The sequence below is a fragment of the Macaca mulatta genome, chromosome 9 (genome assembly GCF_049350105.2).
Source record: "Macaca mulatta isolate MMU2019108-1 chromosome 9, T2T-MMU8v2.0, whole genome shotgun sequence".
In the NCBI taxonomy this organism is placed as follows: Eukaryota; Metazoa; Chordata; class Mammalia; order Primates; family Cercopithecidae; genus Macaca; species Macaca mulatta.
This window is the reverse complement of record NC_133414.1, coordinates 51,042,721-51,070,437: the sequence shown is the minus strand read 5'-3', so window position 1 is coordinate 51,070,437 and position 27,717 is coordinate 51,042,721. Positions and strand designations below refer to the sequence as shown.

Sequence of the window (27,717 nt, the reverse complement as noted above, 5' to 3'; positions counted from 1 at the left end):
TTGGACATATAGTTTACTAACATCAAAATGTTAATATCCCTAAAAAATCTTATTCGTTGATAAATCATCTTTTTTGAAGAACTGTGTAATAGAGATTGTTCAGTCAAACGAGTTAAGTAATACTACAAAATAAAAATTTACAAAGAAGTGAGAGATGATCAGTAATTAAGGTTTTCTGAATGTACAGTAAATATAGGACATACAGTGTTGCACAGGAGAGGAGGGTATAACTGCTTTGTGAGGAAATGCTTCATACAGTTTAGTCAGTTTTCTATTTTTCTGCATTCTAATGGATGATATAATGTTAATTTTCAGACTATTTAAATTTCAATTCTAGTCAATTGACTATATAAGCAGGCATTTTAATCGATAACAAGAATATACAGATTACAGAAGAAAAACCACAGATGCGTGAATAAAAGGTTTATGTATGTTTTTAAAATTTAAAATAGAAAATGTTCTCATGAATGTATCTGTGATTAACCTTTTATAGATCAGATGATCCCATCAGAATCCAAAAAAAAGGCCGAAGAAGAAAATTCTTGGGATTTAGAGGTACTATGTATTATCAATGTTTTTTTAATATTAGCATTGCATGATATGAAAACATAAAATCAGAGGCTTAGACTTTATCTTCTCACCTCTGCATGTGTCACCCCAATTATTTTTGATATTTTTCAGGATACGCTTCATAGAGAATCTATGTGCTAGGTAGATTACTGCTTCATAGTGAAATTTTTTAAAAAAAAAATTTAATTATGAAATTTTGGTACTTTTCATTATTAAGATTTTTCCATTGAAATTATTTATTGATATTACTTTCAACAGAGTGACCGTGAGACTGTTTCACAGAAGGATGTGTGTTTACCCAAGGCTACGCCTCAAAAAGAATTCCACACGATAAGTGGAAAATTAGAAGGTAAGAATCATTTTTTTTTTAAAGAGTCATTTGACCAAATATTTCCCTAAACTGATGAGGAACGATATCCTCAAATAACCATAGAAAATTACTTCCTAAATGCGAAGCACGGAAAAAAGAGAAGTGAAATGGTGAAAAGTTATACGTCTTATCAGATGTTGGCAACAGACTTTATTGAGAGTGCAGAAAAGTAGGTGATTTATTAGTTTGAATTCAAGATATTCCAAGACCTGAGGAAAATGAGAAAGTAAGAAAGAAGAAAGTAGTAAAACAAGAAATGGAAGACTGAGAAAGACAGAGTGTACAGAGAATAAATGAACAAGAAGCATGTTTATATAATGGAGGTTGATAAAATAAAATGATTCTTTATGAGTACATCGGGTATGGTTAGAAATTTGGGAAGAATGTAAAGTGACCTTCTAGTACCAAAATTTAGCAGAGAATAATAGCAAAAGTATTCTGACTCTTCCTGTCTTTCTCACTGGTGGGAAGCCATTAGGGATGCAAACAATGACCATGGAGAGCTGTGTTCTATTTACAATAGGTGAGACTAAGCATATATGCACGGCCACACATGCATATAATTTGTCATATACACTCCATATAGACCAGAAGTTTTCATGGAAAATCAGCTGAAAACCTTTTTAACAATTCACACTGTGATTCAGCCGACTTGGGATTCTGCATTTTTAATAAGTTCTCAGACGATGCTAATGCGGATGATCCTTGGACCTTGCTCTGAGTTATTTTTGGAATAAATTCATTTTCTGTCTCAAGGGCCTGAGAGCTCCTTAAGTCTTGTGTGGGCCATGATTTTTATCCTATAATATGTGGGAACAGTAGGTTAATTAAGGCAATTATTTTTTCCTATACATTTCTGATGTTTCTCCAAGGTGTTACAACCTGACTCTGAAGGTATTGCTGCATTAGGGAAGAATTGTGTCATTGTAATTAAAGCAATTCTTAATTTATATGCAATAAAAGTTTTTAATCTTATCTACCTAAAATATATACACAGCCGAAACATGCCCGATACGCTGTCATGGCATATTGAAATGTAAAAGTGTTGGACATATCGTTTACTAACATCAAAAATTAACATCCCTAAAAAATCTTATTCGTTGACAGTCAATTGAGCTAAGATATACTACAAAATAAAAATTTACAAAGAAATGAGAGATGATAGGTAATAGAAAAGTTTTCTGAATGAACAGCAAATATAGGACATACAGTGTTTCACGGGAGAAGAGGGTATGACTGCTTTGTGAGGAAATACTTCGTGCAAGTTAGTCAGTTTTCTATTTTTCTGCATTCTAATCAATGATAAAATGTTAATTTTCAGACTTTTTAGATTTAATTTCTAATGTATTGACTACAGAAGTAGTGATAGTAATTGATAAAAAGAATATACAGGCTAAGGAGGAAGAACCACAGATTCGTGAATGAAAGATTTGCATGTTTTTAAAATTTATAGTAGAGAAATGTTCTCATGAATTTACCTGTGATTAACCTTTTGTAGATCAGATGATCCCATCAGAATCCAAACAAAAGGAAGAGGAAGAAAATTCTTGGGATTTAGAGGTACTATGTATTATCATTTTTGTTAATAATAGTATTGCATGATATGAAAACATAAAATCAGTGGCTTAGACTTTATCTTTTCACCTCTGCATATGTTACCCCAGTTATTTTTGATACTTTTCAGGATACGCTTCATAGAGAATCTATGTGCTAGGTAGATTACTGCTTCATAGTGAAATTTTTTAAAAAAGGTTTTAATTAGGAAATTTTGGTACTTTTCATTATTAGGATTTTTCCATTGAAATTATTTATTGATATTACTTTTAACAGAGTGCCCATGAAACTGTTTCACAGAAGGATGTGCGTTTACCCAAGGCTACACCTCAGAAAGAATTCCACACGATAAGTGGAAAATTAGAAGGTAAGAACCATTTTTTATTGAAAAAGTCATTGGACCAAATATTTCTCTAAACTGATGAGGAAGGATATCCTCTAATAGCCAAAGAAAATTACCTCCTAAATGCAAAGCATGGAAAAAAAGAGAAGTGAATTGGTGATAAGTTATACGTCTTATCATGTGTTGGTAACAGAATATATTGAGGGTGCTGAAAAGGAGGTGAATTATTAGTTTGAATTCAAAATATTCCAAGACCTGAGGAAAATGAGAAAATAAGAAAGAAGAAAGTAGTTAAAGAGGAAATGAAGACTGAGAAAGACAGAGCGTACAGAGAGTACATGCAGGAACAAGAAGCAGATTTATATAATGGACGATGATAAAATGAAATGATTCTTTACAAAAAGATCGGATATGGTTAGAAATTTGGAGAAATATAAAGTGACCTTCTCGTACCAAAATGTACCAGAGAATTACAGCAAAAGTGTTCTGACTCTTCCTGTCTTTCTCACTGGTGGGAAGCCATTAGGTATGGAAGCATCTGACCATGGAGAGTTGTGTTCTATTTGCAATAAGTGAGAGTAAGCATATATGCACGGCAAGACATGTATATAATTTGTCATATACAGTCCGTATAGACCAGAAATTTTCATAGAAAATCAGCTGAGAACCTTGTTAACAATTCACGCTGTGATTCAGCCGACTTGGGATTCTGCATTGTTAATAAATTCTCAGGCGATGCTGACGATGGTGGTCCTTGGCTCTGAGTTATTTTTGGTATAAATTCATTTTCTGTCACGGTCCTGAGAACTCCTCAAGTCTTGTGTGGGCCTTGATTTTTATCCTGTAGCATGTGGGAATGTTAGGTTAATTAAGGCAATTATTTTTTCCTATACATTTCTGATGTTTCTCCAAGTTGTCACGAGCTGACTCTGAAGATATTGCTGCATTGGGGAATATCTGCATCATTATGATTAAAGCAGTTCTTAACTTATATGCAATAAAGCTTTTTAAGCTTCCATGCCTAAAACATATACATAGCCAAAACAGACCCAATATGCTGTCATGGCATATTGAAATATAAAAGGGTTGGACATATAGTTTACTAACATCAAAATGTTAATATCCCTAAAAAATCTTATTCGTTGATAAATCATCTTTTTTGAAGAACTGTGTAATAGAGATTGTTCAGTCAAACGAGTTAAGTAATACTACAAAATAAAAATTTACAAAGAAGTGAGAGATGATCAGTAATTAAGGTTTTCTGAATGTACAGTAAATATAGGACATACAGTGTTGCACAGGAGAGGAGGGTATAACTGCTTTGTGAGGAAATGCTTCATACAGTTTAGTCAGTTTTCTATTTTTCTGCATTCTAATGGATGATATAATGTTAATTTTCAGACTATTTAAATTTCAATTCTAGTCAATTGACTATATAAGCAGGCATTTTAATCGATAACAAGAATATACAGATTACAGAAGAAAAACCACAGATGCGTGAATAAAAGGTTTATGTATGTTTTTAAAATTTAAAATAGAAAATGTTCTCATGAATGTATCTGTGATTAACCTTTTATAGATCAGATGATCCCATCAGAATCCAAAAAAAAGGCCGAAGAAGAAAATTCTTGGGATTTAGAGGTACTATGTATTATCAATGTTTTTTTAATATTAGTATTGCATGATATGAAAACATAAAATCAGAGGCTTAGACTTTATCTTCTCACCTCTGCATGTGTCACCCCAATTATTTTTGATATTTTTCAGGATACGCTTCATAGAGAATCTATGTGCTAGGTAGATTACTGCTTCATAGTGAAATTTTTTTAAAAAAAATTTTAATTATGAAATTTTGGTACTTTTCATTATTAAGATTTTTCCATTGAAATTATTTATTGATATTACTTTCAACAGAGTGACCGTGAGACTGTTTCACAGAAGGATGTGTGTTTACCCAAGGCTACGCCTCAAAAAGAATTCCACACGATAAGTGGAAAATTAGAAGGTAAGAACCATTTTTTATTGAAAAAGTCATTTGACCAAATATTTGTCTAAACTGATGAGGAAGGATATCCTCTAATAGCCAAAGAAAATTTCCTCCTAAATGCAAAGCACAGAAAAAAAGAGAAGTGAAATGGTGAAAAGTTACACGTCTTATCAAGTGTTGGCAACAGACTCTATTGAGAGTGCTGAAAAGGAGCTGAATTATTAGTTTGAATTCAAGATATTCCAAGACCTGAGTGAAATGAGAAAATAAGAAAGAAGAAAGTGGTAAAAGAGGAAATGAAGACTGAGAAAGAGCATACAGAAAGTACATGAAGGAATAAGAAGCAGGTTTATATCATGGAGGATGATAAAATGAAATTATTCTTTTCAAAAAGATCGGATATGGTTAGAAATTTGGAGAAATATAAAGTGACATTCTAGTACCAAAATGTACCAGAGATTACAGCAAAAGTATTCTGACTTTTCCTGTCTTTCTCACTGGTGGGAAGCCGTTAGGGATGGAAGCACCTGACCATGGAGAGCTGTGTTCTGTTTGCAATAGGTGAGACTAAGCATATATGCACGGCCACAAATGCATATAATTTGTCATATAAACTCCATATAGACCAGAAGTTTTCATAGAAAATCAGCTGAAAACCTTGTTAACAATTCACACTGTGATTCAGCTGACTTGGGATTCTGCATTTTTAATAAGTTCTCAGGTGATGCTGATGCGGATGATCCTTGGACCTTGCTCTGAGTTATTTTTGGTATAAATTCATTTTCTGTCTCAAGGGCCTGAGAGCTCTTCAAGTCTTGTGTGGGCCTTGATTTTTATCCTATAACATGTGGGAACGTTAGATTACATAAGGCAATTATTGTTTCCTATACATTTCTGATGTTTCTCCAAGGTGTCACAACTTGACTCTGAAGATATTGCTGCATTAGGGATGAAATGTGTCATAATTAAAGCAGTTCTTAATTTATATGCAATAAAAGATTTTAAGCTTATCTTCCTAAAACATATACACAGCCAAAACATGCCCAATATGCTGACGTGGCATATTGAAATGTAAAAGAGTTGGACACATAGTTTACTAACATCAAAAAATTAATATCCCTAAAAAATCTTTTTCATTGATAAGTAATCTTTATGGAAGAACTGAGTAATAGAGATTGCTGAGTCAATCGAGTTAAGTAATACTACAAAATAAAAATTTACAAAGAAATGAGAGATGATAGGTAATAGTAAAGTTTTCTGAATGAACAGCAATATAGGACATAAAGGGTTTCACGAGAGAAGAGGGTATGACTGCTTTGTGTGGAAATAATTCATACAAGTTTGTCAAATTTCTATTTTTCTGCATTCTAATGAATGATATGTTAATTTTCAGACGTTTTAGATTTCAGTACTAATGATTTGACTACAGAAGTAGTGATTGTAATAGATAAAAAGAATATAAGGGCTACAGAGGAAAAACCACAGATTCGTGAATGAAAGATTTGCATATGTTTTTAAAATTTATAGTAGAGATATGTTCTCATGAATGTACCTGTGATTAACCTTTTATAGATCAGATGGTCCCATCAGAATCCAAACAAAAGGATGAAGAAGAAAATTCTTGGGATTTAGAGGTACTATGTATTATCAGTGTTTTTTTTAATATTAGAACTGCATGATACGAAAACATAAAATCAGAGGCTTAGACTTTATCTTCTCACCTCTGCATATGTCACCCTAAATTATTTTTGATAGTTTTCAGGATACGCTTAATAGAGAATCTATGTGCTAGGTAGATTACTGCTTCATTGTGAAAATCTGCTAATGTATAGGATTAATTTAAGAAGCCAGCGTGGTATAGTGGCTTAGAAGTCACTAGCAATTCACATGGGATCTGAAGTACGTTTGTCTAAAAGCGAAAGAATTACACTGAATCCAGCTATGGGCAAATATATGATTCTGTGGTATATCTAGATGTACAAAAGTTCTAAATGGCTTCATAGAGAGATAGTTTAAACTTCAGTATTGTAAAAGCTGGGACGTGAAAAATTAATGGCTGGGACTTGAACGTATTGACGTATCTTTATTGTTCAATATAGAGCTGAGGGAACATTTCAGGAGAAAGAAAAGTCTGAGGAATAGGAAACCTTCTGGGACTGTAATAACAAGAGTGTTGGTTGAGTATTCTTTTAAAAAATATAAATTATTTTCACAAATAGAACTCCCTGAGGCCCTTTGTGGCAATCAAGCTGCAGCAGCATGAGCGTCAAATAGTAGTGATGAATTTTAAGGTCACAACTATGGAAAGACATAGAAAGGATCTGACCTCTTACAAACAAGCAGCTGCTGCCTGGTGGTAACAGCAAAGGGTGGAAGTGAATAGACAGGTAGATTTTATCTGATTTGTCATTAGACAAAAATACTTTAATATTTGTTTGCTTTCATTTAGACATGACATAATTTTTTTCTTACTGCATTTACATTCTATTCAAGCACTTTTTCTGTCAGCATAAATTTTGTCAAAAACATATTGCTGATTTTAAGCCCCTGTTTACCTAAATAAAGCAGCTTTTTCAACATTCTGTGCATACATTATATGACAGACTCTAAAAGTTCTCTTCATGACATGCATCATTTTTAACACTAAACAATTCTATAATCATGAATATTTTAAATGTTTAATGTGGTATGTGTTATGGCAAGTAGCGAGTGTGTTGTATTTGTTTGAAATGTCATATTTAGTTTTGATGAGGACTACACATAAGTTAGATATTTTTAAGAGATAATTTTTGAAATATGCATGAGTGAATTTTTTCGTGATTGTGACGTATTTTTCCTGCTCAGTAACCAAGTTAATGGCCACATGAATGTAAAGATAAGCTTGATGTAGACCGTATTACGTGAGGTTTTCTATCAAAATGTTTTGGTGCTTTATACATATCTGCTCTAAAATTGAATTGCTTGTGAAGTAGGAAACTGTGTTTTTAAAAAAGATTTGAATTAGAAAATTTTGATACTCTTCATTATTAGGATTTTTCCATTTAAATTATTTATTGATATTACTTTTAACAGAGTGACCGTGAGACTGTTTCACAGAAGGATGTGTGTTTACCCAAGGCTACACCTCAAAAAGAATTCCATATGATAAGTGAAAAATTAGAAAGTAAGAACCATTTTTTACTTAAAAAGCCATTTGACCAAATATTTCTCTAAACTGATGAGGAAGAATATCCTCTAATAGCCAAAGAGAATTACCTTCTAAATGCAAAGTGCGGAGAAAAAGAGAAGTGAAATGGTGATAAGTTATACATCTTATCAGGTATTGGCAACAGACTATATTGAGAGTGCTGAAACGGAGCTGAATTACTAGTTTGAATTCAAGATATTCCAAGACCTGAGGAAAATAAGAAAATAAGAAAGAAGAAAGTAGTAAAAGAGGAAAAGAAGACTGAGAGAGACAGAGTGTACAGAGAGTACATGAAGGAACAGGAAGCATGTTTATATAATGGAGGATGATAAAATGAAATGATTCTTTACAAAGAGATTGGGTATGGTTAGAAATTTGGGAAGAATAAAAAGTGACCTTCTAGTACCAAAATTTACCAGAGAATTACAGCAAAGGTATTCTGATTCTTCCTGTATTTCTCACTGGTGGGAAGCCATTAGGGATGGAAGCACTTGACCATGGAGAACTGTGTTCTATTTGCAGTAGGTGAGAGTAAGCATATGTGCACGGCCACACATGTATACAATTTGTCATATACAATCCGTATATACCAGAAGTTTTCATAGAAGATCAGCTGGAAACCTTGTCAACAATTCACACTGTGATTCAGCCGACTTAGGATTCTGCATTTTTAGTAAGTTCTCAGGTGATGCTGATGCTGGTGGTCCTTGGACCTTGCTCTGAGTAGCAAGAGGAGAGGCCATTCTTGGGAAAAATGTGGAAGAGGAGCAATTGGGTAGAAGGTTGCAGTGGAAAAGGGTCAGGGGAAAGGATTATGTTGATCTTACTTCTGAGTGTGTTTTGAGCCAGAGGTGAAGAAGGAAGGGGCAACACAATAGAAATTATAGAAGGAAGATATTACCACTAAACAAAGAGAAAGGAAAGAGTGGGGAAAAGAAGTTTAACAGGTGTTGAATGGGAAGAATCAAGAGCACAAGTCTAGAGATTATTTTTACTAAAGAGGAGAGATTGTGAGGCAGGAAGCAAGGGACAAGGGAGAAGCCAGCTAGATTATTTTGGATTTTCTATGAAGGAAAATTGAGTGAACTCACTTCAGAAGCATCTAGAATATTTTTACTGCAGAATGTTAGAGTGTTGGTGCTCCGGAGACGACTGGAATCATGAGGGTTAGTAGAATTGGACTAAACCTCAGTGTCTCATTAATTTTCTTTATTAATATGAGGCATCAAATATATATATGTATATATTTTGTTGATATTTGCAATTTGAATAAGAGATGCTTGAATGTAAGAACCTTGGCTTGGCTTTATTTTTAAGGAAGCAAATTGTGTTGGTAAAATTGCCATTTTATAAAAATTCATTAGAGAATAACATGATACACCAAACCAGACTAATTTAAGAAACCATAAAATTCTGAATTTATGACTTGAATACTTAAGTTATTGTTATTCATAGGTATTATGCTGATTTTTACATAGAAAATGTTATTAATATTTAACAAGTCTGTTGCAAATAAATTAAAAACAAATATGTCAATATTGAAAGCTTATTAAATTTGCTATTCTTGATGAGGTTTGTACATTTTCCTCCATGAGTGGATCAAGAAATACTGAGATGGCTAAGCTAGAAATTACAAAAATGTTGGCATACTATTATACCATATGGGTATGAAAATCAATGAATATTTATATTTAGTATTATGCCATAAGTATATATCCAAGCTGATTAATTCATAACATTTTCACTGCTGAGATGTTAATTCTACATTTAGCTGAACTCTCATTCAAACTGTGTACTTTCTCAATGACAGGGCATATTAAAGAACATGATGAATGTTTGTAATGTAATGATATAAATTATTACTATTACTATTATTATTATTTTTGAGATGGAGTCTCGCTCTGTCGCCCAGGCTGGAGTGCGGTGGCCGGATCTAGGCTCACTGCAAGCTCCGCCTCCCGGGTTTACGCCATTCTCCTGCCTCAGCCTCCCGAGTAGCTGGGACTACAGGTGCCCGCCACCTGGCGCAGCTAGTTTTTTGTATTTTTCGGTAGAGACGGGGTTTCACCGGGTTAGCCAGGGTGGTCTCCAACTCCTGACCTCGTGATCCTCCCACCTCGCCCTCCCAAAGTGCTGGGATTACAGGCTTGAGCCACCGCGCCCGGTGATATAAATTATTATAATGTATTGCATTAAAGACACCTGGTGTAGCATTCAACGTTCAGTCTTTGCATTTATTTTCTCAGTGTCATGATTTGCTCCTCTGATTCAAGATCACTTCTCTCCTCATCACTGAGCATATACATATTGGTATTACACTTTTTGCAAAAATCATACATAAATGGTTGTACAATGTTCTTGTCATTCTATAGCAACTTTTTATTTTTTGTTCAGCGATTAGCTCATTTTTCATTTATTTTAAGATTTTAGGCTGTGCGCATTGGTTGACGCCTGTAATCCCAGCACATTGGGAGGCTGAGGTGGGCGGATCACGAGGTCAGGAGATCGAGACCATCCTGGCTAACATAGTGAAACCCCGTCTCTAGTAAAAATACAAAAAATTAGCCGGGCGTGGTGGTGGGCGCCTGTAGTCCCAACCATTCGGGAGGCTGAGGCAGGAGAATGGCGTGAACCCAGGAGGCATGGCTTGCAGTGAGCCCAGACTGCAGCACTGCACTTCAGCCTGGGCCACAGGGCAAGACTCCATCTAAAAAAAAAGAAAAAAAAATTCATAGTGTGCATTTTTACTTTGCACCACATTTAATTAGACTCTCTTCATGGTGACTAAAAAGCAACGTAAATATAATTACAGGTGTTAACAAGCCTTGGTTAAAGTGTATGTTCTACTTCATGCTATATTAGAAATTAAAAGTGAAGTACTCAAAATACAAGTATGCACAGACATACATTTCAATAGCCATTATAAATGTGGCTCACTAATCTTTAGAGCGATGCCATGTGACCTGTCCTGACTCTAAAAACTCCAGTGTACCCCTTTACAAAAATAAAAGTAACAAAAAAATAACTAAGGTAGTATTTCCCTACCTGGTTCCTCTGCATGGATTTTGAACTTCAGGGATTATCAGATCACGATTTAGAACCAGTTTTCAACCATACATGGGATTCTTAAGTGCCAAGTGATAAATGGTTCCTTGATGATGAGATAGGCCTTAATGTTTCATCTCTTTGTGTTTTGCTTTTTTATCTTGTGTTAGAAAGTTTAAAGCCAGCTATTGTCTTTATAAGGGAAAATATTTTGGTTACATATTCATTTCCTGTCTCATGACACTCTGCTTTCTTTGCACTTAGTGAGGATGTACATTTATCAAATTTTTACCTAAAACAAGCAGATGAATTAATGGTATCATTTCTTATATATGAATTTCTAAGATTTCTTCACTGCTTCAGAAGTAAATTTTAAAGATATTAATGAATCGAGAAGGACCTTCTCATTGTAATTAAAGCAGGTTTTTATTTAAAGTGTATTGAATACAATTTTAAGCACTTTTTTTCTAAAACACATACATGCAATATGGTCATGCATATTTAGCCTTCAAATGGGTAGACATAAATTTTGTGTGTTTTAGAGAGTTTATATCCCTGAAGTGTCTTAATTATTGATCAATTATCTCTCAATGAAAACCACATATGTAGTTGGTATTTCTAAATGTACTAAAGTGTGTCATACTGAAAAAATAAAAAAGTAGAGAAAAATGAGAGATTAAACATGTTTTATTCATATTATTTGATGAAATGAGATATATTTCTATATCAAAGAGATGTCTGCTTTTTCTTGAAGCTAAGTTTTCTATAAGAATTTTTTCATAACAGTAGTTTAACAACTCACATGGTAGAACAGATAGAATTAGTTTTAGAAACAAAACAATTGTAATATTCATTCCTTGAACACTAAAACTGTTATTTTCAATAACCATTATTCTAACATTGAAATACGCAGGTTAATGATATGTAAAAAGCCTCTGGAAATTTACTTCTAGTTTTTGATACTTTCATATTAGAATTCTTTTTCTTTTATTGAGACAGTGTCTTGCTCTGTCATACAGGCTGGTGTGCCGTGTCATGATCTTGGCTCAGTGCAACCTCTGCCTCCTGGGTTCAAGTGATTCTCGTACCTCAGACTCCCATGTAGCTGGGAATACAGGCATGTGCCCCCATACCTGGCTGATTTTTGTATTTTTAGTGGAGACTGGGTTTCGCTATTTTGTCCAGGCTGGTTTAGAACTCCTGGCCTCAAGAGATCCGCCCTCCTCAGCCTTACAAAGTGCTGGAGTTACAGGCATGAGCCACTGCACCTGGCCTGTATTGGTTTGTTAATGGGTGTGCTTGAACCTTCTTGTATAAGTGGATCAGGAAATTTTAAGAGAACTAAGCTAGAGAACCCCATCAATGTAAAAATACTTGTATTTCACAGAGGTACAAAAATGAATATGTTTATTAACTTTTATTCTATAAGTAGATATGCTGACAAATTTAGAACATTCTCTGTAATGATAAGTAAATTGTACTTTTGAAATCTCATCACAGCTTTGCAATTCCTAAATTACAGGACAAATTGAAAAACATAATAGCTACATGTAGTATATTGACATAAGTGATTCTGATGTGTTTCCTTAACAATATAATATTGCATTCTACCATTATCTTGGGTATTTATTTTTGTTGGGGGGTGGTGGGGGCATGACTTGGTCATCTTATTGAATACAACTTCTTTCCTTATACAGCAGCTTACTCTTACTTCTATTAGGATTTTTGTGCTTTAGTTATTGTCACTTTAAATATATTTTCACTGTTGAAATCTTCACAGCATGTTTGGTGAAATCTATTTTTGAAATTTTCTTAGGTATATTTCTGTCAAGTAGGCATGTTAACAAATACAATCACCCAAAAGAACCCAAAACTTAGTGTAATCCCTTTTCAATTCAAGCATGAGGATTCATCTTCATATTCACACTGTATGAATGTTTGGTAGGCTTTGACAGGCTTGCATATAATCAATTATATACGTCCCTTTTCTTTTAGAGTCTCCTCATAAAGATGGTCTTCTTAAGGTAATACCTTTTATATTTTTATCTTGAGTATTAACTACATATTTTATGAAGTATACATTATATATTAATTATTTTGTTTCCAAACCCTTTAGCCTACTTGTGGAATGAAAGTTTCTATTCCAAATAAAGCCTTAGAAGTGAAGGATATACAAACATTCAAAGCAGGTAAATTTTGTAATTTTAATTTTAACTCTGGAAAGAAGAATATTAAAATATTTGAAATGCTGAGAGCCTTTTTATTCCCAATGTTGTTTTCTTTTCAAAATTTGATGGGAAAATTTGATACAAATAATGCCAATGTTAGTATTTATGTTTGAAAAAATGCCATTTACAAGCATAAGATTTAGAGATTTAAAAAAAAAAATCCGCTTTACTTCATGTGGTTCTACTTTAATGTCCTGATAGTATAAAGTTTCCAACTTGCAATTTCTGTATGTGCTTGGTTTCAAGGCAGGTGAAATTTGAGACTGTCAAATATTTGCAGTGGTTCAAATACTGACTGGAATTCTGGTAATTACCTAGAGGAAAATTTCACTTGCTGACATGACAGCTATGAGTGTTGTCACTCTGAGAATCTAAAGAAAATCAGTTTTTTTTTTAATTAGCTGACTGAATGTGTGTGTGAGTGTGACTTATAATATTAAAAAGTAAATCAAGCAATCATTCCTTGATGACTCTTTGCTACACAGTGTTTTAGAAGAGTGACTCCAAAGCATTTGGCCTTGGTGTCTTTTTATGCTACTGTAATTAATTGCCTAGAGGTACAAAACAGCCTGAATTAGTTTTTTGTTGTCATTTCCATGCATGTTTAAAACATTTTACAACAGGCTGTGCACGGTGGCACATGCCTGTAATCCTAGCATTTTGGGAGACCAAGGCAGGCAAGTAACTTAAGGTCAGGAGTCCCACACCAGCCTGGTCAACATAGTGAATCCCCATCTCTACTAACAATAACAAAAAATAGCCAGTTGTGGTGGTGGGTGCCTGTAATCTCAGCTACTCTGGAGGCTGAGGCAGGAGAATCGCTTGAACCTAGGAGGCAGAAGTTACAGTGAGCTGAGGTTGTGCCCCTTTAGCCTGAGTGACAGAGTGAGATTCCATCTCAAAAAGCAAACAAAAAAACAAAAATTCTCAACATATGTGTGCGGTTATAGACTATATGTAGAATTTGTTTTCTTGTCTTATTGTACTGTACATATTATATTGGAACTTCCTTTTTTGTTTACTTATCATATATTTTAGTTGTACTTAATACAATTAGCTCCACTTTCATTTAAGGCCTCATAGTTTGTCATTTTAACTCTGAAAGCATTTAATTAGGCTGTCTTTCATAGCCACTAAAAGTCAACATTAAATGACAGCTTGTATCAGAGAGCTTTTATTGAAGTGGGAGTATTTACTGCTTCAATTAATGTTAAAAATTAAAGTGAAAATATTTAACATACAGGAATACATTTTAAATATTTATCTTTTTGGAGACAGAGTTTCACTCTTTCGCTCCTGCTGGAGTGCAATGGCGTGATCTCAGCTCACTACCACCTCTGCCTCCCAGACTCAAGTATTTCTCCTGCATCAACATCCCAAGTACAAATACTCATTTGTACCAGTCACTAGAAAAGCAAATGTGATTAGTGTGATTAGCTTAGAATCATTTCTTGTTTTGTAGATGAGATGGGAGTAATGGGATAATAAATATATAAATTAACTTGTGTTTCTGTAGCAAGAAAGAATAAATAATGGTTATGTGTAGGAAGCCAGCAATGTTTTATGCAGGGATTCATTGGAATTGTTTGAGCAGCAGCGTCCCAAGATTAGATTAAAGTATTAGGGCATACTGGTCATGGTACAAACCAGAGATTTGCAAACTTCTCCTGTAAAGGGCCAAACAGGAAATATGTTAGGTGATGTGGTCTCTATCACAGCTTTCCAACTCTGCCATTGTAGCATGAAAGCAGTCATAGATAGTGTGTGAGGAAATAGGCATGATTGTACTCCAATAAAACTTTGTCTAAAAACCATTTGGTGAGCTGAATTTGGAATTCCATAACCATGGGTTATGGAATACAACAGTTTGCATTAGGTCCCTTAATTGAGCCTGCGATACCGAGGCTCCACTAACTTTAAGCAGCTTTTTCAATACTTTTATATACTGTTTCTGCTGATAATTGTTGTCCCATGATGAAACCCTAGCCTGAACAATTCTCCCGGAACTTGGAAATCCCGAGTGGGCACCAATGACTTACTGACTCACTTACTGCGCAGTCCTTTTCACCTTCATTTTTGAGTGGTCCGTCGTGATCCTTTTGCAGCATTCATCTTGCGGGTCACCACCTGCGGGTTCCATCCTGTGGAACCTGACCTAGCAAGGGATGAGAGACGTACACTGAAATAGATATTTTGCCTGTCAGTGCGGCTCAGGGGCTTTGCTGCCTGAGTCTGCATTGTTGGCTCGATGAGGTGGCAGAGTTCGCATTATTTAGTACAGAGTAAATGACAAAGATCTCGAATAAACACCACTAGAGTGTAATTAACATTGCTGACCCCCAGTACAGAGCAATCATGCACCCTCGGATGATCAAAGTTTGGTCTTAGGACCACGTGAGTAAACAAGCTATTTGGATAAACTCTGCCACATTCCCTAGATGTTTGCTATATTGCTATCAACTCAAAGTAAAGAGGATTAGGCTACTTTCAGCCAAATCATTTACTGAAGCTATGCAACCCCACCGGCCTTCCAAGAAGGTTCGTGTCTATTTTCTATAACCATCTTTATAATTTTTCTAACCACTTTGTCCGATCCCCTACAGGTAGGGTTTCTTTTTCCCTGTGAAAGCCATCAGTTAAGGGGCCATGTCTAACTAGGAAATATAAATATAAAATAAATAAGTTTGTATTTCCATTGGGAATGGAAAGATAAAGCAAATGCAGAAAAGAGGTACAGTTAATATGATTTAGTGATTATTGAGTTTAAAAAGCTAGGGGAGAGAAAAAATCTCAGGTCATTCATAAGTTTCCACGTGGGGAATGCTCATGGGGAAGGAGTCAGAAATTGTCAGGTCAACAGAAAAGTGCAAACAATCATGGGGCAGTACAACAATTTTCTTCACATATTGAGTTCAATGAAACATTTATGTGGGATATTTTCAGTAGGTAATTGGATTATTATAGGTATTTCTAGCTGGAGATAGAACTCTGGTTGGAGATGCAGGCTTAGAATAATTTTATTATAATTTTTAGACAAAGCCATAGATCTCAATGAGTATATCCATGATGCAGAAGATGTAGAATAAGAGGAAAGCCATTGACAAAACCCTGGAAATATCAACATTTCACAGAGTCAAAGGACTTCGTAAAGGAGACTGAACAGTGGCTAATGAAAAGTAGGAGAGGAGTGAGAGAAAATGATGTGGCAAATTTCTTTTAAATGTGAGAATTTCAAGCAGTGAGATTACTGAAAAGTCAATTGGAGTTAACTTACAAGTTCTGCAGTGATAATCTGTTCAAAAGAATTATTTTAGAGTTGTTAGGTACACTGTTGATGTGGTTAATATTTCTGGTGTCCAAGAAGAAATCTCCCAAGATCCTACCTAACGCTTTGCAACTGAAGCAGTCAACATACCCAGGGTCTGGAAAATTGTCTAGACTGGGGAGTATGCGTGCCAGCATTTTTCCAGAATTGTCAAAACCTAAGGGTCTTGTATAAGGAAAAGTGCTGTCTTTTTTATGTGCTTCTTGTGGAGAGTGGAGATCTGTATTCTCTTTCTCTCTCTCTCTCTCTCTCTCACACACACACACACACACACACAGACATACACACGTACAGTAATCAGCCTTATCCATGGGGAGTATTTTCTAAGACACCCACTGGATGTCTGAAACTGTGGATAGTATGGAACCCTATACATCCATGTTTTTTTAAATATGTGCATATTTATGATAAAGTTTAATTCATAAATTAGGCACAGTGAGAGATTAACAATAAGTCATAATAAAACAATAACAACATATTGTATTCAAAGTTAGGTGAATGTGGTCTCTCAAAGTGTCTTGTATTGTACTCACCCTTCTTGTTCGTGTGATGATTGTGAAATGATATAATGCCTGTGTGATGAGATGAAGTCAGGTGAATGAGGTAGGAGTTGTCATGTGGTGTTAGGCTACTAATTATTTCTGGCTATCTGACTATACATCAGAAGGAGGATCATCTGCTTCACGTGACCCTGGATCATTGAGCCATGATAATATTGATGGTTGGGATTTTGATGACAGACCATTTTGATGACTAATGGGCAGTTAGCTTATACAAAGGGATGATTCATGACCTGGGTGAGATGGAACAGCATGTCTTAATATTTCATCATACTCCTTAGAATGACACCTTATTAAAACTTATGATTTATATATTTCTGGAATTCCCCATTTAATATTTTTGGACTATGGTTGACCATGAGTAACTGAAATTACAGAAATCAAAACCATGGATATTATATTTTGAAATATATGTTTGGTCTTCAACACTGTTTTGTGGCATACAACTCATAAAATGTTTAGAATCTCCAAAGTGATGTCTTTGTATGCTAATAATTGAGTGGTGGCTGGCAATCCCTAGGTAGCTTCAGGAGAGGAGCTGGTCACAAAAAAGAACAAGGCATGATTAGGGTGTTGGGACTTTCAGCTCCACCCCTCAACCTCCTAGAGGTGAGATGAGTTGAAGGTTATATCGATTACCAGTGGCCACAGATTTTTTCATTCATGCCTATGTAGTAAAGCTGTTTAAGAACCCAGAAGGACTGGGATCAGAGACCTTCCAGAAAGCTGAATGTATGGAAGTGTTTGGAGGCAGATGTGCCCTGGGAGGGCATGGAAGCTCCATGCTCCTTCCCCTATAACTTGCCGTATGCATCTCTTCATGTGTCTCCTTTATAATACCCTTTATAATAAACTGGTAAGTATGTTTCCTTTAGGATTTGGGGCACTCTAGCATGTTAATCCAACCCAAAGATGAAGTTGTGAGGACCCCAACATGAAACCAGATGGTTAGATGTTTCAGAGATCCAGATTTGCAACTGGTGTGGGAGGGCAGTCTTGTGAGACTGAGCCCTCAGACTATGGGATCTGAGACTCTTTCTAGATAGACAGTGTTGGAATTAAATAGGGGACAACCAGCTGGTTTCTGGTACAGAATTGGTGGCTTATTTATTGGTGGAGAAAATCCTCCAACATTTGGTCACAGATGTCTTCTGTTTTAATGATGGTGGTGTGAGAACAGAGGGAAATCACGTTGTGTGTCTTTCTACACATAGAGCAGATAAAGAGAGACTACTGTATACTCTGTTCTAACTGCTCCAAGTTCATTTATCAAGAAATTATACTTTCTAAGGTTGATACTGTCTGCTTATACTAATTCTGCTAATAATACAGTTTTCTGTCAGTCTTAAAGGGTTCTGTTTGGATTATGACTCTTTGTACACTGTAGTTCACTTGCAGATAATCAAATTGTGATAAATTCTGTTTTTCCTTGCATTTGAGATCTATAAAAGAGGGGAAATAAACATTCTTAATGCATTAATTTCATCATAGTATACTTAATAATAATTTCACTATAGTCTCGATGTATGGTCCCAAATAAATGCTTTATAATAAATCATCTGAGTCTTTGTAACAAAGCATTGGAGTATTATGCTTTTTAAACCAAGACCTGAATTATGCATGAAAGTGTGCATGATTCTTTTAAACTAAGTTGAAGACTCGTGATGTCTCCCAGGCTGCTTTCAGACTCCTGAGCTCCTCAGATGATCCTCCTGCCTCACCTTCAAAGTAGCTGGGATTATAGACATGTGCCATCATGCCCTCTTATGTTTTTAATATTCTGTATCTTTTATTTATCTTTGTTGATTTAATGTATTTACTTTTTTCTTTAATAGTGGATGTGAGTTCTGTAGAGTCTACATTCAGGTAAGACTTTGGTGTTTTTTAAAATGTATATGTTAACTCAGAAAATACAGAGAAAAGAGACCACTATCTGTCGAGTATTCTACTCTAGGCTAGACAACGTATTATGTGCTTAATATTTATCATCTCACGTAGTCATCACACAGCTTTGGAAAACATCTGTGCTACTGTCACCTAGTTTGTATTAATGAGGCAAATGTGGTTCAGAGAGGTTGATTAATTAGCCTATGATTTCATAGCTAAAAAGTAGCTGACCCTTAAGTTTGCCATCAGCCTACCTTGCTCCCAAATCCCTTCTCTTCCCTCTCGGCATAGATTGCTGGAGACCTATGTATCACTAGGATCAAGGTATAGGTCCAGATGGGATCAATTCACAAAGTCACATTTTGTTATACGTTAACTCATTTTAGAGATTTCCCTTAGAACACTGGTTAATCCAAGACTTTGTTTTAACATGTTTAACAGTTAGAGTGGTAACCAGTACCTTGATTTATCATCAAAGTTTTTAGAGCAGATCTGACTTAGCTGTGGTGACAAGACATAGGTTTTTGTTTCATAAGCGAGACCAGGTAAATCCTATAGATGAATTATTTTACTCTTATTGGAGAATATCTACATAGAAATATGTTAATCATATTTAGAGGCTATTTCTTATAGATTTCTCGGTTTACTGACTTCCCAGCTTAGTTTTTCTTCAAAGCAGTACCCTGCCTAGTTGCATGCACTCTTCTTTTTTTTGCTAGAGTCTTTTTTTCTTCTTCCATGACTTTTCTATGATCTTTTCCTGATTACTTTCTTCTCTGCTTTCCTTGGTGTTCTTTTCTTCTATTATTTTATTGCTTTCTACCAGCCCCATTTTTCTATAGGTAAAATTAAAAGTACATGGAATTTTAGGATTTTAAGGACTCTTGGAGACTAATCAAAATACTTTCATATTTCAACCTGTATTTAATATCCTGGAAAAATGGTTGTTCAGATGGAGAGTCTGAAACTTAAAGTGACCTATTTAAATATAGGAGGTAACAAGTAATATTTAAACTCATTTCAAAGCCCATTACTCTTGTTTTTATATCACCATGTAAGTGAGTGTTTGAATAATAGAAAGGAAGAGGAAATGGGTCTAATTAAACAAATTGAAAAGGATAAGAATGGAATTAGCTGGAGAACCCAGTGGAAGTAGGTAACAAGGGAATTAGCAGGGAAAGGCCAAGTCTGAAGAGAAATAATCCCAGGATTGGTAGGAGTAAGGGTTTTACCAAAGAGATCAGAGTGTTGGATCTTATGACAAGTTTGATGAAGATAAATTAGAACAAACACAGTAGACATTGGGAGTTATCTAGAAAGACATATTAAATATGGTACAAAAGAAGTCCTGAATAGGTCACGGCTTTTTTGCTCGTTTAATTGGAAGAATGGACAAGCTTCAAGGTTTCTATGGAAAGATTTAAAAAAAAAATGAGCCACTGGGAAAAGTCTCTAAAATCAGATAGAAATGTGCTATTCTGTTCTTTCACCCCAAATCTTACTGGAGAGGCTTAGAGCCCCTTGAGTGCTAGGAGTTTGAAGGTTGCTGAATTACATAGATCTGTGGCCCAAGGCAGGTGTCCCCTTCCCTTTGCCTCTTTTTCCAAGCCTCTGATGTTGTAACCATGTACATGTAAAGCAGGGGTAAGATTGGCTATCAAATAAGTCATGGAGCTTCAGTTGGGTTTTTGATAACATGCTTATGCTGGAGGTGAATGACTGACTGAGTCTCCATTTAGTTGTTTTCCAGGAATAGGTAAATTCAGAACTTCTTGGTTGGTCACTGAGTTTATCTTTTCATGTATACACAGAAAGAAAGATCTGGAAGTGGGTGCCACTATATATAGTGAAAGTGTCTTTCACTTCCACATCTTTCTTCTGCAGGGCTTCATGGCGGTCTCCAACCTTTAAATATTCAGCTCATCAAAGCACAGATAGTAATCTTTAAATAGAATATTTAAAGGTTGGAGACTGCCATGAAGCTCTGCAGAAGAAAGATGTGGAAGTGAGACACTTTCACTATATATAGTGGCTCCCACTTCCAGATCTTTCTCTCTGTGTATATACGGTACTTAGAGAAATCCAATTATCAGGACTCAGTTTTTCTAGCAGTCTCTCTCCTTGGGAATAAGTACAAAGATTTTTAAGGTTTTGCTAGTTGATGTAGCCCTGAACAGGGAAGGACAAGTATAAAATAAGTAGTTAGATTTTATTATTTTTAAAGTTTCAATTTTTGTTGAGAAAAATACTCCCAATAAGAAATATACATTTGTGATTTGATATTTGTAGGTTCAGCTTTTCAACATTTCAAATATTTCAGGGCACCCTCTGTAGTGTTTTAGGGTGAAGGAAAGCAACAGGGTCTTCTTAAGTGGTTTTTATGCTGAGAAACAATGTCATTTTCCTGTGACACAGATTAGTCTTTAAATCAGAGGTAGAGAGTGGATAAAGGACAAGGGAACTGTATCTTTCTTCCTCATTTTAGGTTATCAAGTTTGTTCCAATTTAGATATCAAAAGTTATGTCAGTCATTAAATACATTTTCAGTTCATCACTGAGGACAGTTTGTGAGGACGAGTTATTCTCAGGGTATGCCAATTATATTGGCTGTCACTATTTTTTATGAAGCTAAGAGTGAGTGTTCTTTGGATGTTATAGGTTCGGGAGGTAGAGTCAAAAATATGTAACTAAGATATTTTTAAAAAACAGAGGGCATATTTTAATTATACCAAGAAACATGATTTAATATACCGAGGACTGATCTTTCCCCAGATTTTGTTTTTTTCTTCTCATTTTTTTGGAGTGAGCACCAAGATATGAACTAGCAGATTTCCTTTTTAAATATATGAATTTGCTCCTTTATGTTGTATCTTTTTTCTCTAAAGTCCTTTTGGCAAACCGACTACTGAAAATTCACAGCCTACAAAACTTGAGGAAGACTTTAGTCTTGCTACCAAGGTAAAATGGTCTTTTGTGAAGTTGATTTTCTCAGTTGGAATCTAGTTCTGTATAGTATTTACTTTTCATGTTTTGCAGTGCTGTAAGTATCATTATTTCATGTTGGCAATATAAAGTTGGTCAGATAAAAATATTTTATAGAAATATGAGTAGTTGATTTAAACAGTTTTTTTTTTTTTTACGTTAGTAAATAACAAATGTTTGGTAAATACTTTGAGGGTGTGAGGGCCATAAAAAGAAAGGGCTGGAGAATATATAGTGACAGGAGCACTATATTAGAAAAAACTTTTCCACAGTAGAGAACATATAAAACCTGGTAAATTTTTATTTGGATAAGTGTACTTACTGTGAGTGTTAAAATTATCCTATTGTAACTTAAAAAAAAACTCATGCTTAAATTTATCTTTAATGGATCAAGTTACTTATTATAGTAATCAAGGAATTTCTCTGATACTGTTCAGTTCCAAAACTGTGCCATATAACATATAGGATTTTTGCACCTACTATTTTGATATCACGTAGTTTTTAGGAGAGAGCTTTGTCTCAGTTTCTCTTCTTGGTTCTTTAAATACACCAAAATAATATTAGAAGTTGTGAAAATTTATTTGGGCATGGTGGTGCATGCCTGTAGTTCCAGCTACCAAGGAGGCTGATGCAGGAGGATTTCTTGAGCCCAAGAGTTTGAAACCCGTGTGGGCAACATAGCGAGACCTTAACTCAAATTTAAAAAATAATAGTAGAGGCCAGACGCGGTAGCTTATGCCTGTAATCCCAGCACTTAGGGAGGCCAAGGCGGGTGGATCACGAGGTCAGGAGATCGAGGCCATCCTGGCTAACACTGTGAAACCCCGTCTCTACTAAAAAATACAAAACAAAATTAGCTGGGCATGGTGGCGGCCGCCTGTAGTCCCAGCTACTCGGGAGGCTGAAGCAGGAGAATGCCATGAACCCGGGAGGTGGAGCTTGCAGTGAGCCAAGATTGCGCCACTGCACTCCAGCCTGGGCGACAGAGCAAGACTCCATCTCAATAAATAAATAAATAAATAAATAAATAAATAAATAAATATTAGTAGAAATTTAGAAATGTAAATTCTCTTTCTCAGAATCTGTATTACTAAGGGATGCCAGTGTGTTTTCTAAGTTATTTAATTAAAAGTATACTTTAAACTCTTCATCTAAATGAAGAACGCAGGTTTTACCCTAAGTAAACAACCAGTTCTGGAAGCAGAGACTCTTAATAAGCATATGGTAAGATTTTAATTTCAGAATTTTTAAATTGCAGTTTTTAAACATATTGTTCAAAGATCTTTGATCACATTTGAAAATTTTAAATTTCAGAAGATTTTATATTTAGTTATTTAAATAATCTTTTTGAAGTTCTTTAGTTATTTAAATAATCTTTTTGAAGCTCTTCCATCACTATGAGATACCGCAAGTTAGAAAACATACTTGCGTGCATCCTTGTGTACCCAGAATACAGTCTTGCCTATAAAAAGCATTTTAAGAGGTTTGCAATGTGAATAATAAGCAGACAATTGATTATTTTATGTAATAGAATGTTACGAGTGAGATAATATGCATAATGTATCTTATAATTAAATCTAATGAATTTCTAAATGTGGCTTAAATTTATATTTTCTTTTAATATTTAGAATGCATAAATTCACATGCACTATCTTAAGGAAATATGTCTTAAATAAGAAGACAGTAAATCAGAGATATGTAGTAACAGGAAAGAAGGTTACACTGTATTTTCTAGTATCCTCCATGTAGAATTTAGATTAAAAATATTGTAATATATTTTAGTCTCAACTCATGTTGTTTTTTTGTTTTTGAGATGGAGTCTCACTCTGTCACCCAGGCTGGAGTGCAGTGGCATGATCTTGGTTGACTGTAGCCTCTGCCTTCTTGGTTCAACCAATTCTCCTGTCTCAACCTCCTACATAAGCTGGGACTACAGGTGTGTGCCACCACGCCCAGCTAATTTTGTATTTTTAGTAGAGGCAGGGTTTCACCATGTTGGCCAGGATGGTCTCGATCCCTTGACCTCATGATCTGCCCTCCTCGGCCTCCTAAAGTGCTGGGATTACAGGCCTGAGCCACAAAGCCCAGCCAAAACTCATGTTCTATTAAACATATGTTTTCAAGGAATACATTACTCTGAAATTCTTATTACCAATAATTTCTTCAGGTGAAAAGTTTATGAAATATTCCTTTTTAAATTTTTTCTCTCTCTGTAGTAAGACTGTTCTGGCTTTTAGGTATTGATTGAAGACCATGTTTAACTAATTGAGTGTCTTATTATATAATAATAAAATTAAAATCTTGATTACCCAGATATTAACAAAATAACTAATTATAGTGTAAATACTGATCAGCATTATGGGAATATATTATTAACAAAAGTCTGTATTTTATGTATTTTGTCACATGTCTTAGGGTAGTTGTTTCTCCTTTTCTTTCACGACTGAAGCTCATACTTGATTGACTGATCATGTCTCTTGTTTGTTTCTCCCTCCTCCGTCACCTTTTTAAAAATGATTTACCCCAGACTTTTTTCTCACAGAACACGTTTTTTCAGTATCTGCTTTTGAGGGCATCTCTATCTCAATTGTTATTTATTTACAAGTTTCTATTTAGTTGCTACATATGATTTTCATTAATCAATCATTGCCCCCCCATGACTTATTCTGTTTTTCTCTGTTTCTTGGAAGAAGCAGAATTTATACAGTTATTTATACTTAGCTTTTTGCCACACAGAATAGAAACAACCTATACCATTTTAAGGCAAACCCAGTTAAACAAGGTACTATTAAAAACTAAAGTCTCACATTTTTCCACGCAAGAGGTAACTAATACAACTGTAAATTGTGAAGAGATATTTCAAAATATAACATGTAATTTTTAAATTTTAATTTTTTCTGTAATACTATAAACTATGTAAGGGTAAATTTTTGTCCTAGGTTATTTTGGTTAAAAAATTATCTAATGGATGCCACCATATTTATATAATAATAAATTAGATGAAGGAGATGATAGGAAATAAGTCATTGAAGAAGGGTAAGATAATCCTAGAGACTACATGAGAGAGTCAAGATGAGACAGATTTTTATAAATACACAGCAAAAATATTGGTTTCAATGAGAGCAGGAACTCTAATAAAAGATATGATATAAATTATTTAAAATAAAAATTAAGAAAACATAGCCAGCTAATAAATTATAGCTCAGGTGTTTTTGAGTGACTTATAGCTGATTTTAATAAAAAACTGGAAGAAAACATAAGGACAAGTACAGGTAAGAGCAATTTGTTGTACTCTTTAAAATACCTAGTAGAGAATAATTTGAATGATTCTAACATAAAGGAAAGATACATACTTAAGGCGATTAATATCTCAATTATTCTGATTTGATTATGTGAATGTATTAAGTGATAATATGTACCCCTAAAACGTGTACATTTATAGTGTGTCAACAAAAAATTTATAAACAAGGCATGAAAATTTAATTCTCACTTCTTTTAGTAACTTTATGTTTTATATTTAATGTAGCCATACTTATATTAATATAGAATGCAAAGTAAAATCTGTTTTAGGCCTTGTCAGCTTTATTATGAATTACTAATTTTGATTCTTTGGTTTCTGATTTCAGATTTCTAACTTAATATTTGACATATCCTTAAGTTATTTAACTAATTTATCTCATTCTTTGATATAACCTTGGCAGCTGTTTAGAATATTTTTGATAATAGAGTATAAATAAATAAGCATTTTATTTAAACTTGTTATTAAAATTAAATTTTCTGATCATATGAACAAGATTTTTCTTCTGTGTCTCTTAAAAGAGAAAAATCTCTTTTAAGCTTCAGTACACTGAAATAAATAAATGGAGAAATTAGTAATCTCTAGAAATATTCTGAGATTTTTGCTCATAATATCTGTATGTGATGGTACTATATACACACATCAAATGAATGTAATCAACATTGGTGAATTTTTTAAAGTACCTACTATTATAGAATATGCAAGGGAATATGTATATTATAGAATATGCAAGGGAAGATTGATAACAGAGTAAACAAACTTATCATTGGAAGAATACTTTTTCCTTTTATTTTATTTTATTTTTTTATTTTTTATTATTATTATACTTTAAGTTCTAGGGTACATGTGCATAACGTGCAGGTTTGTTACATATGTATACATGTGCCATGTTGGTGTGCTGCACCCATCAACTCATCAGCACACATCAACTCGTCATTTACATCAGGTATAACTCCCAATGCAATCCCTCCCCCTCCCCCCTCCCCGTGATAGGCCCTGGTGTGTGATGTTCCCCTTCCCGAGTCCAACTGATCTCATTGTTCAGTTCCCACCTATGAGTGAGAACATGCGGTGTTTGGTTTTCTGTTCTTGCGATAGTTTGCTGAGAATGATGGTTTTCAGCTGCACCCATGTCCCTACAAAGGACACAAACTCATCCTGTTTTATGGCTGCATAGTATTCCATGCTGTGTATGTGCCACATTTTCTTAATCCAGCCTGTCACTGATGGACATTTGGGTTGATTCCAAGTCTTTGCTGTTGTGAATAGTGCCGCAATAAACATACGTGTGCATGTGTCTTTATAGCAGCATGATTTATAATCCTTTGGGTATATACCCAGTAATGGGATGGCTGGGTCATATGGTACTTCTAGTTCTAGATCCTTGAGGAATCGCCATACTGTTTTCCATAATGGTTGAACTAGTTTACAATCCCAAAAATAGTGTAAAAGTGTTCCTATTTCTCCACATCCTCTCCAGCACCTGCTGTTTCCTGACTTTTTAATGATTGCCATTCTAACTGGTGTGAGATGGTATCTCATTGTGGTTTTGATTTGCATTTCTCTGATGGCCAGTGATGATGAGCATTTTTTCATGTGTCTGTTGGCTGTATGAGTGTCTTCTTTTGAGAAACGTCTGTTCATATCCTTTGCCCACTTTTTGATGGGGTTGTTTGTTTTTTTCTTGTAAATTTGTTTGAGTTCTTTGTAGGTTCTGGATATTAGTCCTTTGTCAGGTGAGTAGATTGCAAAAATTTTCTCCCCTTCCGTAGGATGCCTGTTCACTCTGATGGTAGTTTCTTTTGCTGTGCAGAAGCTCTTTAGTTTAATGAGATCCTATTTGTCAATTTTGGCTTTTGCTGCCATTGCTTTTGGTGTTTTAGACATGAAGTCCTTGCCCATGCCTATGTCCTGAATGGTATTACCTAGGTTTTCTTCTAGGGTTTTTATGGTATTAGGTCTAACATTTAAGTCTCTAATCCATCTTGAATTAATTTTCGTATAAGGAGTAAGGAAAGGATCCAGTTTCAGCTTTCTACTTATGGCTAGCCAATTTTCCCAGCACCATTTATTAAATAGGGAATCCTTTCCCCATTTCTTGTTTCTCTCAGGTTTGTCAAAGATCAGATGGCTGTAGATGTGTGGTATTATTTCTGAGGACTCTGTTCTGTTCCATCGGTCTATATCTCTGTTTTGGTACCAGTACCATACTGTTTTGGTTACTGTAGCCTTGTAGTATAGTTTGAAGTCAGGTAGCGTGATGCCTCCAGCTTTGTTCTTTTGACTTCGGATTGTCTTGGCAATACGGGCTCTTTTTTGGTTCCATATGAAGTTTAAAGTGGTTTTTTCCAATTCTGTGAAGAAACTCATTGGTAACTTGA

General features: G+C 34.8%; 1 protein-coding gene across 1 annotated transcript in view; it reads left to right on the top strand.

The window, feature by feature from the left end:
- LOC144331425 (ankyrin repeat domain-containing protein 30B-like) overlaps positions 1 to 27,717 on the top strand; it is a 132,621-nt gene that overhangs the window by 66,326 nt on the left and 38,578 nt on the right. The window contains exons 28-35 of the mRNA XM_077947955.1: positions 494 to 555; positions 829 to 919; positions 2,439 to 2,500; positions 4,752 to 4,842; positions 13,052 to 13,080; positions 13,173 to 13,245; positions 19,005 to 19,035; positions 21,942 to 22,014. Of these exons, the coding sequence (XP_077804081.1) occupies positions 494 to 555; positions 829 to 919; positions 2,439 to 2,500; positions 4,752 to 4,842; positions 13,052 to 13,080; positions 13,173 to 13,245; positions 19,005 to 19,035; positions 21,942 to 22,014 (512 nt within the window). The remainder of the gene's footprint in view (positions 1 to 493; positions 556 to 828; positions 920 to 2,438; positions 2,501 to 4,751; positions 4,843 to 13,051; positions 13,081 to 13,172; positions 13,246 to 19,004; positions 19,036 to 21,941; positions 22,015 to 27,717) is intronic.